The sequence below is a fragment of the Mesoplodon bidens genome (assembly GCF_964165515.1).
Source record: "Mesoplodon bidens genome assembly, chromosome: 11".
NCBI classification, from domain to species: domain Eukaryota; kingdom Metazoa; phylum Chordata; class Mammalia; order Artiodactyla; family Ziphiidae; genus Mesoplodon; species Mesoplodon bidens.
Window position 1 is genome coordinate 88,292,242 of NC_138167.1, and position 12,579 is coordinate 88,304,820.

A 12,579-nucleotide genomic window follows, 5' to 3' on the forward strand; every position below is an offset into this window, starting at 1 on the left:
GAGACTCCCATGGCAATCACCTAAGGGGCTTATTACATCTATAGGGTCCTCGATCCCACCCCCTATATGCTGATTCAGTATTTTGGGGAATGAGATCCCCTAAATCAGCTGTCCCCAACCTTTTTGGCACCAGGGACCGGTTTTGTGGAAGACAGTTTTTCCACGGGGGGCGAGTGTGTGTATGTGTGAAGGGGGAGGTGGGGTGAAGGTCCGGGCGGTAATGCGAGCGAGGGAGCGATGGGGGGCGGCAGATGAAACTTCGCTGGCTCGCCCGCCGCTCACCTCCTGCTGTATGGTCGGGTTCCTAACAGGCCACGGACCTGCAGCGGTCCGCGGCCCGGAAGTTGGGGACCCCTGCCCTAAATCATCATTATGCATGTTAAAATATGAGACGCAGAAACCTGGATTGTTGAGTTCTTAAAGGCAGGGAAGATATCTCAGTCACCTTTGTACTCCTCAGAGCCAAATATATAGGAGATATTCAACAAACATATATTTGAACTAATGTTGCAGTCTAAAGCTATTTCCTATTTGCTTGATTGCTATGTATAGTATTCATTAAAACTAAATTCTGTCACTAGACAACTAGTTAATCTGTAATTTTGGTGTATAGTTTATCTTTCATTTGCATAGAATGTGTATCTTACCAGCTGTGGTCTATTATGCCATCTTATGCTGCCAAAAATCTTTATTCTGTATGTAATTTTCAGCTGAGTCCTTCAAGCTTTGAGGCAGGGTAAAAAGGGTGTGGACTTGGAACTGGAAGAGCTGTGTTTGTGTGATCTTTGATAATTAAATTAAAATATCTAAGAATCAAGTTTATAATTTGTAAAGGTTGGTAACATTTTGTAACTATTAACTTCATAGCGTTGCTGAAGCTCAATGATATTCTGTGCAAGAAAGCCTACTGTAGCAAAGGCTATTGTTATTATGTTGCCCAATAATTTAAACAAAACAATATGTTCCTTTCTACGTCTTCCTAAAAAGTTTAAATATGCTGCTGTATCAATTTGCTGCTCTAAAGCATATGCAAATGAGATTGGAATAGAAAACGCACAGCAGAAAAACATGAAGTGGATTCACAACATTAATTCATTCATCACGTTTATACAGCATCTACATTTATAACAAGCCAGGCATTGTGTGAAAACTAGTGATTAAATAAATTCAAGCCTCTCCTCCAGAGGTTTAGTTCCTTTGGGTATATTAATAAATAGCAAGCCCCATTTCGCATCAAACTCTCTTGTGCGTCATAAGCTGTCTGGGACCAGCTTGAAATTCTCGCGGGCTGTCTCTTTAACGTGTAATAGAACTCTGATTGCATCGATCACAGGCTCATTACCCTCTCCCACCCATCAGTCTCTTTTCTATCCCGGTTACTACCCTCCTACTTGTGTCAAGTCGTGGGGAGCGTAGGTGTTAGTAAACGTTGGCTTTGATGTGTGCCGGCACCTGACCCCGGGGCTTCCCGCTTGCCAGGTGGCGGAGGCCAGGCTCTCTACGGCGCGGGCGGAGCCTCGGGGCTCGGCTGGCCATGCCTGGAGCGCGGGGTTTGAGTGGGCCGTTGTTGTAGTGACCGCGAGGCGCTGCCGCTCCGGGCAGACGGTTCCGGGCGCCGCACGGTCCCCCTTCTTACCTCGCCCCCTCCCTTCCCCCGATTCCCCACACGGGCAGAAGCCAGGAGCCAACCGCTCCCCCCATGGCCTCCGCCCCGGTAAGGACGGGCTGGGGTGCGCCTCCCTGGAGCCGGTCCCGCCGGCTGGGGAGCCAGGTCGGGGCCGCGCCCGCACCTGGCGGGAGATGGAGGCAGACGTCCTCAGCTGGGTCCCGAGCCGCTAGCTCCTCGCCCCTCGCCCCGGGGCGCCGGTGACTCGTCCTCTGCCACTGGGACACCGGGAGCGCAGAGCCCTGGCCGAGCTCCCGGGCACTCCTCCCCGAGTCCCGGAGCTCCGACAGCCCCGGCAGCCCCATGGACCCCAGAATTCTCTGAGCGTTTCCGTGGAGCGCCTTTGTCAGAATCACCTGGGAGGTTTTTGAAAAGTACCGAAGCCGGGGCCCCGCCTCGCACCTGTGACTGCGTGCCAGTGGGCGGGGCCCGGAACGTGCATTTCAATGGAGCGGCCCAGGTGGTCCCTCGCGTGCGCTCGGTTCTGGGAAGCGCGAGTGGAGGATTCGGCCGGCTCTGCTGGGGAAGTTGGCGTTCGGCGTCCCCCTGTAGCGGTGGCCGCGTGTGCTCGCGCGGGGCGCTCCTGCTCTGCACACCCACCTTCGATGCGGCCGTTCCCGGGCCGGCCCCCGGAGGAGGGGACAGCGTTGATCCCCGACCCCCCAAATTCGAGGTCAGCATCTGCTTTCAAAACTTGACAACTTTCCTTCCCAGGAGGACCCCGTTCTGCAGCGTTATTTTAAGGGCCACAAAGCGGCGATCACCTCCGTGGACTTTAGTCCCGACGGCAAACAACTTGGTAAGTTTTCTTTTTTTCTTTTTGTGATGAGACGCTCAACCGGTCGGAACCTTGCCTCCTGTCCACGCCGGGCCCCCGCGAGAACCACTGAGGACCTATGGGTGGAGGTGGTGTTGAAAGCGGCCGAGATGCATTCGGAGCCAGAGTGGGCCCGAGCCGGGGCCACCTTGGTCAGCCCGGCCCCGCAGAGTCGCCTATAGGCCTGGGCCTGGCCGACGACTTTCGCGAACTAACCACCAGGAGGAGTAAGTGGGAAGGGGCGGAGTTTGTCCTCGGCCCCGGGAGGGAGGGGTGTTGGCTGGAGAGTTTGTGAAAAGTTGTGAGACCAGCAGGAGGAAGTGGGGAGAGAGGCGTTGGGGCTGTTCCGGAGGCCGAGCACGGGGTGGTCTTAGGTGACCCCCGGGGGGCCCCCGCGGCTGGAAAGGAGCCGAGCGCCTTCATGAAAGGAGGGACCTGCTGGGAAGTTCGCTTCTACCTGAGCCCGGAATTCCAGCGTCGGGTCCCGCAGCCCTTCCCCTGCGTGGTGGCTCTGGTGGCCGCGTCCGCGCCCCAGCCATGAGGATCCGGATGGCCGTGAGGTGGACGTGGGCAGGCAAAAGCTGCCTGCTGCTGGCGCTTTTAACAGTGGCCTATCTCCTGGTGGAACTCTCCGTCTCCACTTTCCATGCCTCCCCAGGAGCCGGCCTTACCAGGGAGCGGGGCCCAAGACAGCTCTCAGACTCCGGGAAGAAAGCAGTGGATTTGTCTCGACCGCTTTATGAGAAGCCCCCTGCAGATTCCCATGCACTTGGGGAGTGGGGGAAAGCCAGCATACTCCAGCTCAAGGAGGGTGAAGTGAAGCAGCAAGAAGAACTCATTGAGAGATATGCCATTAACATTTACCTCAGTGACAGGATTTCCCTGCACCGCCACATAGAGGATAAAAGAATGTATGAGTGTAAATCCAAGAAATTTAACTATAGGAGACTTCCCACCACTTCTGTTATCATTGCTTTCTATAACGAAGCCTGGTCGACTTTGCTCCGCACCATCCACAGTGTTTTAGAAACTTCTCCTGCAGTCCTTCTGAAGGAGATCATCTTAGTCGATGACTTGAGCGACAGAGTTTATTTGAAGACACAACTTGAAACTTATATCAGCAATCTCGATAGAGTTCGCTTGATTAGAACAAATAAGCGGGAGGGGCTGGTTAGGGCCCGTCTGATTGGGGCCACTTTTGCCACTGGGGATGTCCTCACTTTCCTGGATTGTCACTGTGAGTGTAATACTGGTTGGCTGGAGCCACTTTTGGAAAGGATTGCTAAAGATGAAACAGCAATTGTTTGTCCTGTTATAGACACCATTGATTGGAATACTTTTGAATTCTATATGCAGACTGGGGAGCCCATGATTGGTGGGTTTGACTGGCGTCTAACGTTCCAGTGGCATTCTGTCCCCAAACATGAAAGGGAGAGGAGGAAATCGAGAATTGACCCAATCAGATCACCCACCATGGCTGGAGGACTGTTTGCTGTCAGCAAAAAATATTTTCAGTACCTTGGAACTTATGACACTGGGATGGAAGTGTGGGGAGGTGAAAATCTGGAGCTGTCTTTTAGGGTGTGGCAGTGTGGAGGTAAACTGGAGATCCACCCCTGTTCTCATGTGGGCCACGTATTCCCCAAGCGGGCGCCATATGCTCGGCCCAATTTCCTGCAGAATACTGCTCGGGCAGCGGAAGTGTGGATGGACGGGTACAAAGAGCATTTCTACAATCGAAACCCTCCAGCAAGGAAAGAAGCTTATGGCGATATTTCTGAAAGAAAATTACTACGAGAACGGCTGAGGTGCAAGAGTTTTGACTGGTATTTGAAAAATGTGTTTTCTAATTTACATGTTCCAGAGGATAGGCCAGGCTGGCACGGAGCTATTCGCAGTATTGGGATCTCTTCCGAATGTTTAGATTATAATTCTCCTGACAACAACCCCACAGGTGCTAACCTTTCACTGTTTGGATGCCACGGTCAAGGAGGCAATCAATTCTTTGAATATACTTCAAACAAAGAAATAAGGTTTAATTCAGTGACAGAGTTATGTGCAGAGGTTCCTGAGCAAAAAAGTCACGTGGGAATGCAAAATTGTCCCAGAGATGGGTTTCCTGTTCCAGCAAACATTATTTGGTATTTTAAAGAAGATGGAACCATTTTTCATCCCCACTCAGGACTGTGTCTTAGTGCTTACCGGACACCTGAGGGCCGACCTGATGTTCAAATGAGAACTTGTGATGCTCTAGATAAAAATCAAATCTGGAAGTTTGAGAAATAGAAGAGCATAACAGCACTTTGGTCCTGAGCTGACAATAGCTTGAGGAAAGTCAAAGAGCCTTCAGAGAGCCTCAGTGAAGATTAAGTTTATCAGCATTCACCCAATGGTCATCTGCGAGAGCTCTGTAAAAGCTGTGGATCATTTTGGTAAAAACACTGAAACTGGGTACACAGAGAGCTGCTGTTGAATATTTCAAAGTGCCTTACTTATGGGTTGTTTTATTTAAGAGTTTTGTCAATATGGTCTCTTCTTAAAGAATTTGACTTGAGATACACAAAACATTTAAGTGCCAGACTTAATGTTAAAGAACGTAAAAGTCTATGCAAAACGAGGGATGATTTATGTTGATGGGTAAGTTCACTGCACATCCCATCAAAAAAAAACAAAAACAAAAACAAAAAAACAACTCAGAAATGTGCAGTTTGAGCTATTGCTATTTTTATTGTACATAGAATTTGAATTTCCTTTAGCCAGCACATTAAATTTTAGGTTTTGTTTATTTTTTTAATTCTAATTTTCCTTTACTCAAATAGAAATCAAGGAAAGTTAATCTTAAGGAGAAAGACCTGGTTTAGACATATGTGTCATTAGATGTGAATTTGAATGTGAGTTTAGAGGTCTTTTTTAACATACAGACATCTCAGAAAAATATACCCATATCTGAATGAAATGAGAGATATTTACATTCCACACTGCAAACTTGAGCTATTGGACTTAACTGATCTATATTGATACCTCACATCACTCTGATTTTGTAAGCTGTCCTCTCTGTGAACTTGTTTGTGTGTGTAGGGCATTTTCTGATTGCACTTCCTTAAGTTATGAATGTATTGGAGAGGGACTCATTCAAAATACTGTGCTTCTCTTTGTTAATGCTTAATCACTTAAAGTAAATGCTTAATCACTTAACACAATAGAGGACAGCTGCATTTACTGAAATGTGTGAAACTGAAAGTGGGCCCACATCTACAAAGGCTGTGGAACTCTCCTACAGAGTTCTTGCTGATTAGGACTTTTAAGGATCAATTTTAAGAAAACAAGGGGAAAAGATAGCCTTGGCAATGGTGGATGCTGCCTTCCAGGTTGTTTTCTGCAGCTAACCCTGAGCCTGGTGCTCAGGCAGCTGTCAGTAGTGTGGGTGAATGACTGACTGACTGAATGAATGAATGGCTCAGCCGATGATTGTGACTTTGGTCAAGTCATTTGATTGACTTAGTTTGGGCCTCAGTTTCTCCTCTGTAAAATGTGGGTGCTGGAGCAGGTCTTGAAGATCCCTCCAGCTCTGAAATGTTATGCTTGTACATTCAGTCACTGTGCAATCTTTACAACACCTTGATTTCCTCCCTGCTAACGTAGGTAATGTTGTTGAGCAACGTTCAGTCCAGTTATGAAGCTGGAAAAAAGAAATGGTTTTAAAAATAAAGTGAGCTGAGCTCAACTGAAGTGGTTTATTTTGGATTGAATGGAAAGTTGTGGTCAGTGTTTGTATTCATTTTATTTTGACAATTGCTGAACCAATTTTTGTTTTTTATCTTTAATCTTTCAAACTCTAAAAGTAATCTTTTGGGTTAAGAATATTAATATTTTCCAAACTAAATTATGCAAGAAGTAGACATACTTAAAAAAATTATTTTTACTGGTTTTATTCCAATGTTGTATCCAGAATTCAATCACAGGCTGAATTCAGAATTAAATTTTAATTAGTTCATTGTGGTCTAGATTTGTGAAAAATGCACGCTCCATAAAGCATCAGTCCACAGTACTCGGAAGTTGTTTTCGGTGTCTACTTGATGACTTGGAGAGTAGGAACTTTGCAAAATCTAAATTTAAGAAAAGTTTGTAGGATAACCATTTCAAAAAGTAAAATTGCTATGTGTTTTGAATATTTTGATTCTCTTTTGTTTCTTAAAATAAAAATGTGTTAATAACTTTCTGTAAGTTATGTAGCAGAGAATTGTCCAGATTCCATGTGCAGTGTGCATGGCCCTGGGTACAGTTTAGGAGGGTTTGTAATCTGCTCTGACTTGGTTAATTGGCAGCAGATATGCTCCTAAACCCACCCTCCCCCCTTGCTCAGTTTGCCTTTTCGTCTTTAAAGTCACCCTTTCTCTTTTTATTTATTTTTGTTGTTCTTCTTAGCGCCCTGTCAAATGGGACACTAAGATTGACATATTCTAAATGTACTTACTGGAATTATTTTTATTCTAGAATCTTGCTGCTCCCATCGAAAGAAAAAGGGAGCATTGAAAAGTAAAGCGCTTAATTCTTTATTTACCTTTTGCCTAAGTTGCAGGGTGTGACCTATTCATCTTTTTGGAAGAAATTTTAGGCTAGTGTTTTATTTATATCAGTAATTTGGAATCAGTGGGCTGTTCATTCCTCACAGTAATGTAGGTAACAGGAGAATGAGACCCAATTTTCATATATAGGCATTTCCAATTTAATTCCTAAAATACACTGTAAAACTACAAAGTATATGTTGATTGCCTACGTCTAATTTATTGGTACCAAAGCTCTCTTTTGCGGTAGATAATTAAGAGTTGATCTTTTAAGTTAATTTACATGCTTAAAAGCAGTTTTATAAGAAATTTGGTAGACACGAAGTTTCAACTTTAAATGGTCACTATGTTATTTAGTGTTCAGTTCTATGAATATGTTGACTAAATAGTCATTTTTAGCAGCCATTTAAAAAAATGATAATCTGGTCATCTACAGGATCTCTATAACTCAAAATAACTTGTTTGTAAAAGAAAATTTGTCTATGCACCCAGTAGTAGGCTCCTGGGTATTCATTATATGTTGGCAAATCTAACTTTTCTAGGTTGATGATAGGAGGTTATTTTTCAGTTGTGTAATTTTAGTTGGCTTAGGGTCTCAATTTTAATTAATAAAATACTTAGTTTTGACTTGTTTGTCCTTTTCTATTGATATTTTAATAATGTTTTAAAATGAGCACAAGGAACGTTGAGGTTCAGGTTAACCTCTTTTGAACGATGAATTTTTGTGTGTGTGATGAGCAGTTTCCATCCTTTTTTCCTTTTGTTAATGGTATTTGCAATATTGATTAAGACATATAAAATAAAGGGCTTCCCTGGTGGCGCAGTGGTTGAGAGTCCGCCTGCCGATGCAGGGGATACAGGTTCGTGCCCCGGTCCGGGAAGATCCCGCATGCCCTGGAGTGGCTGGGCCCGTGAGCCACGGCTGCTGAGCCTGCGCGTCCGGAGCCTGTGCTCCGCAACGGGATAAGCCACAACAGTGAGAGGCCCGCATACCGCAAAAAAAAAAAAAAAAAAAAAAAAAGACAAGACATATAAAATAAAAAGTGTGCCTAATTCTTTTTGCAAATGGATTCTGATGATTTTAGTCTCTGGGGTCACTCTTCCTGTGTACACATTTATTGATGGTAATAGAAGTAAGTTAGCTTGTAATTATTTTACTTATTTGACAATGCAGGCGGTAGAACATTTTAAAAAGTTGAATTTCATGTATTATTTTGCAAAGTGTCATTAACCAGCAAGTATTCTGAAGTGGTGTTAACACTACTCATGCATTAACTACTCATAAACAAACTGGAAATGATCGGAGATCTCTGGGACAAATTGGGGGCACTATAAAAGGAGGCAAGTGGATACGTGGGCACCTTAGCACAAATTTCAGAACCCTGGGCCGAAAAGAAATATGTCTGTCCTGTAAACTGCATGGCTTCGCATTTCCCTCAACCTTCTCTCTGCATCACCCTGTCCCTAAGTGCAATTCCTGTCCACCAGTAGCATCTCTGTTCCTCTTTTAGTGATTCCTGCCAAACACCCTCCACCCCTGCCTCTCCCTGGCCTGAAACACTGTCTGAGCATCACCAGCCTAAGGACTCCGCTTTATATATCAGATGTCTTATAGCCACATTTAGGATATGTGTAGTCAAGCTAAACATATTTTCACTGATCTTTTTTTTTTTATGTACAGTTTAAAACGTTACTATAAATATATGTTATGATCTTCCTAATAATGAGTAATATCATCTTGCTAGTAAGTTTCTAAGTGACTGCAACCCTATGCAAATCATTTCATCTCTCTGTGTTTCAGTTTCATGAACGTTAGAAAAACGTGGAAAATCCGTAGAGACAATATTAGTGGCTGCCAGGGCCTGGGGGAGGCAGGAATAGAGAATGATTGCTAATGAGGATGGGTTTTTTTGGAGGCTGTGGTGGTGGTGATGAGAATGTTCTGGAATTAGATAGTGACAATGGTTGTACAACTTTGGGCAAAACACTGAATTGTACACTTTAAAAGGGTGAATTTGTGGTATGTGAATTGTATCTCAATTTAAAAAAGAAACTTCAGGGTAGAAAAAGAGGCTGGAGAATTTCATGTGTCTCAGAAAAGATTGCTCTTTTCTCTGTCCCTCTGTGCATACTAGACTTTAAAACAGGCCAGCAGTATTTATTGTTGATACTTGAGTCATGCTGTAATTCAGAATTAAGGAAGTTAGATAAATATGTGAATCTCCCAGCTTCGTATGAGGGTGCAGGTGGAAACCAGTTTGTATTGGAGTTTTCTCTTAAAATTTCAAAAAAACCTCAATCCTTTTGAACAGGAGGTAGAGATTATTATAAAAGGTGAAACGAGTTCCCAGAGTATATAATTGTCCGTGGCAGAACTGAAGACTAGAGAACTCCGTCTAACTTGCTAGTAGTCGGATACTGCTTTTCCTTTTGTGCCCAACTTGATCATATCCCAGGCTGGCTGGGGAGGGATGTCTACTGCAGGCCAGCAGTGTCCTCAGCTGTCTGATCATCATTCTAACCCATTTATTTACACTTATCTAATCCTCTTCATAAAAGGAATAGGAGGTACTCTATTTACTTAGTACTCTTTTTTTTTTTTTTTTTAAGTTAATTCTGCTATGTGTCAGGTGCTGTCCAATGCTTGGGTGTACATACAGAGATGTACAAAACAGGTGTGCTTCTTATGATGGTATGAAGAATTCACAGTCCAGTGATAGAGACAGATATTAACAAGTAAACATACAAATCATGTGCAGATACAACTTGAAACTGGAAAACAATCAAATGCTGTGAAGAAAAGGAACAGGGTTCTTTGAGGGATGAAAACTGGGGTGACGTACTTAAGTTTATGGGGTCAAAGAACACTTCTCCGTGGAAGTTAGATTTAACTCAAGACCTGAAGGAGGAGCTAGCTAGGCAAAGACTAGAGACAGAATAGAATAAGCAAACATCAAGGGTGGGAAAGAGCTTGTCCTTGATCAAGGAGATAAAAGAAGGCCAGGATGGGTAGAGCCTGTAAACAAAGGAAGAAAGAGAGCTTCGGGAGGTGAGATTGCAGGGGGAGGCGGAGGCAGCTTGAGTTGTCTTTGGAGGCTATAGTGGGTTAAACGGCGACCCTCCAAATGATATGTCCATGTCCTAATCCCTGGAACTTGTAAATGTGACTTTATTTGAAAGAAAAGGTCTTTGCAGATGTAATCAAGGATCTTGAGCAGAGATCCTCCTGAACTATCTGGGTGGACCCTAAAATGAGACATACAGAGGAGATAAGATGAGAAGGCCACATGAAGTCAGAGGCAGAGATTGGAATGATAGAGCCACTGGCCAAGGAGCTCATGGAGGCACCAGAAGCTGGAAAAGGCAAGGAATGAAATCTCTAGAGCCTTTAGAGGGAGTGTGATCCTGCCAACACCTTGATTTTGGACTTCTGGCCTCCAGAACTGTGAGAGAATAAATTTCTGTTGCTTTAAGCCTCCAAGTTTTTGGTAATTTGTTATGGCAGCCACAGGAAACTAAGAGGGCATGCTTTAGGCTTTTGTGCTGAGAGTCATGGAGATTTGTTGAAGGATTTTAAATGAGGGAATGATACAATCTGATTTATACCTCAAAAAGATCACTCTGGTTACTACGTGGAGATTGAACCACTGTGAGTAGAGAAATCAATTAGGAGCTATTCTACTAATATCAGCAGGAGATGATGGTGGTTCAGACTAGGATGGTGGTCTTCAAAATAGGTGATAGCCTGGGAAAGAGAGAAATTTGGGAGTAACTAGCATACAAATGGTACCTAAAGTCGTGGGAATAGATGAGGTCACCTGGGAAAAACATAGAACCATGAGGGCAAATGGTCCCTTTCTGAGTCCTAAGGCTCTCCAACCTTTGGATCAGAAGAGGAAATGACAAAAGAATCAAAGAAGGAATAGTTGGAAAAATAGGAGGGAAACCCATTGTAGTAAGGTATTATGAAAGCCAAGGTGTAGATAGAGTGTAGTAAAAATGTAGAAGAGAGAGAAGAAGATATTAAATAGTCATTAGAAAGAGTGGGGAAGGGAACCATTATAGAATTGAGCACCACTGGGCAGTGTGGAAGATCCGTGTGCAATTAGCGATCATGAATTTATAGTATTTCCAGTCTTCCTGGGAGTGTGTCTAGCAATTCTCACTGGCACAGATACAGTCTCAGAAAAGGCAGAGTGACTGGGATTTTGCCAGGGGAATTTAAAGGAAGGAGGAAAAGTCAAAGGATTGAATATATGTGTAAGAAGGGCTTTATAATTTGGATAAGGAGAGAAGTGAGGATTCTAAATCAGATAGTGAAATGAAGATAGTGAAAGAGGGCCTCAGTGGAGGACATAGGTCAGTGGATTGGAGTTCTGGATGAGTTAGAAGCTCATCCAGAAAAGAAGCTATAAGAAAAGCATGTTGTCAAAGGGTAGTGGGTTTCATGTAGCAGTCAGGGAAGTGTTGGTTCTGCTGGCGACAAGATCCAGGGTTTGACCGTGGAATGGGCTGCTGAGGAAGCATGGAAGAAAAGGTCTTTGGAGAGGCCTGGTTGTCCCTTTAGTCTGAAATATCCTTCACCACCTCACTCTGGTTGGCTGGCTCCCTGTGCTTCACGCCTCCACTTAAAATGCCACTGATTCCTCCATCTGAATAAAGTATTCTGTGCCCATGAAAAATTCTCATGTGACATCCTGCTTTATCTTTCATGTCTCTTAGCACAATTTAAAGTGATATGTTTGCCTGCTAATTGACTTGTTTCCCTCTTCTCTGCTTAAATTTAAGCCTATACCAGGGCTCCCTGTTTTACAAATCAAGTAGCTGGGCACAAAGAGGCACGTGGAAAAGTGCCGGCAAGATAATCGTTGGTCTTTGCTTTGGGTGTTATCACGGCTAAAGCAGATTTTGCTGGGAGAACGGTGATAGGTGTACTGTTCACATGGCTTTGGAGAAAGACGATATTTTCTTCCATTAAGATCCTGTGTCTGAAATGCACTATAGATTTTAGCACTTGAAAATGCTGCCCGAGTCAAGAGCTCGCCTGCAATTTTCAGACAAGTTCGTGACCCGCCAGTATGTTTGATTTTGCGTTTATTGAAATGTTCATGAAAACAATGCGTCTACTGAAACCCAAAGAAGTTACTTAAGTGAAATAAAGCTTCACACAAACTTAAATTAAAAAAAAAAATTAAGCTCCCTATTCAGATATTTTTGCCTATATCGTTACTTAGGACTCTCCCTGCCCCGCCCACCATGGCTTACATGTGGTAAGGGTGAGATATCTGTTGAATGAACTAATAATACCAGGAGTTAGAACGGAGAGAAAGACTGTGACCTGAGGTAGATGAAGTGTGAAAGAGAAAATGATTGTTGCTTGAAAGGGTTGCAGGGAACTTGCTGTCCCCGAGCAGAGTCAAAGTGTAAGTAGGTTAGTAGGAGGAGGGGCTTTCAGAGGGGAGAATGTGTCTACAAGAGGGGTCATGTAGTGGGTGTTTCTCTGGCCCGTGGTAGCTTTGGGGAAGGAGAGC

General features: G+C 44.1%; 2 protein-coding genes across 4 annotated transcripts in view; both read left to right on the forward strand.

Annotated features, from left to right (window-relative positions):
- Positions 1-1,433: 1,433 nt before the first annotated feature.
- The window catches only part of POC1B (POC1 centriolar protein B), a 109,178-nt gene continuing 98,032 nt past the window's right edge, over positions 1,434-12,579 (forward strand). For 2 of the 3 annotated variants that reach the window (XM_081248396.1, XM_081248397.1), the window contains exons 1-2: positions 1,621-1,714; positions 2,381-2,465. In XM_081248396.1, the coding sequence (XP_081104522.1) occupies positions 1,700-1,714; positions 2,381-2,465 (100 nt within the window). In that variant the 5' untranslated portion in view covers positions 1,621-1,699. Of the gene's footprint in view, positions 1,715-2,380; positions 2,466-12,579 lie in introns of all 3 variants that reach the window. The other variant, XM_081248398.1, reaches the window with a different exon arrangement.
- LOC308624767 (polypeptide N-acetylgalactosaminyltransferase 4) lies at positions 2,766-6,733 on the forward strand. The gene has a single exon (XM_081248395.1). The coding sequence runs from the start codon at positions 3,021-3,023 to the stop codon at positions 4,767-4,769; it is 1,749 nt and encodes a 582-aa protein (XP_081104521.1). The 5' UTR covers positions 2,766-3,020; the 3' UTR covers positions 4,770-6,733.

What these genes read in the sequence shown, in the direction of transcription:
- LOC308624767 (XM_081248395.1), top strand. Translation starts at nt 3,021, where the DNA reads ATGAGGATCCGGATGGCCGTGAGGTGGACGTGGGCAGGCAAAAGCTGC.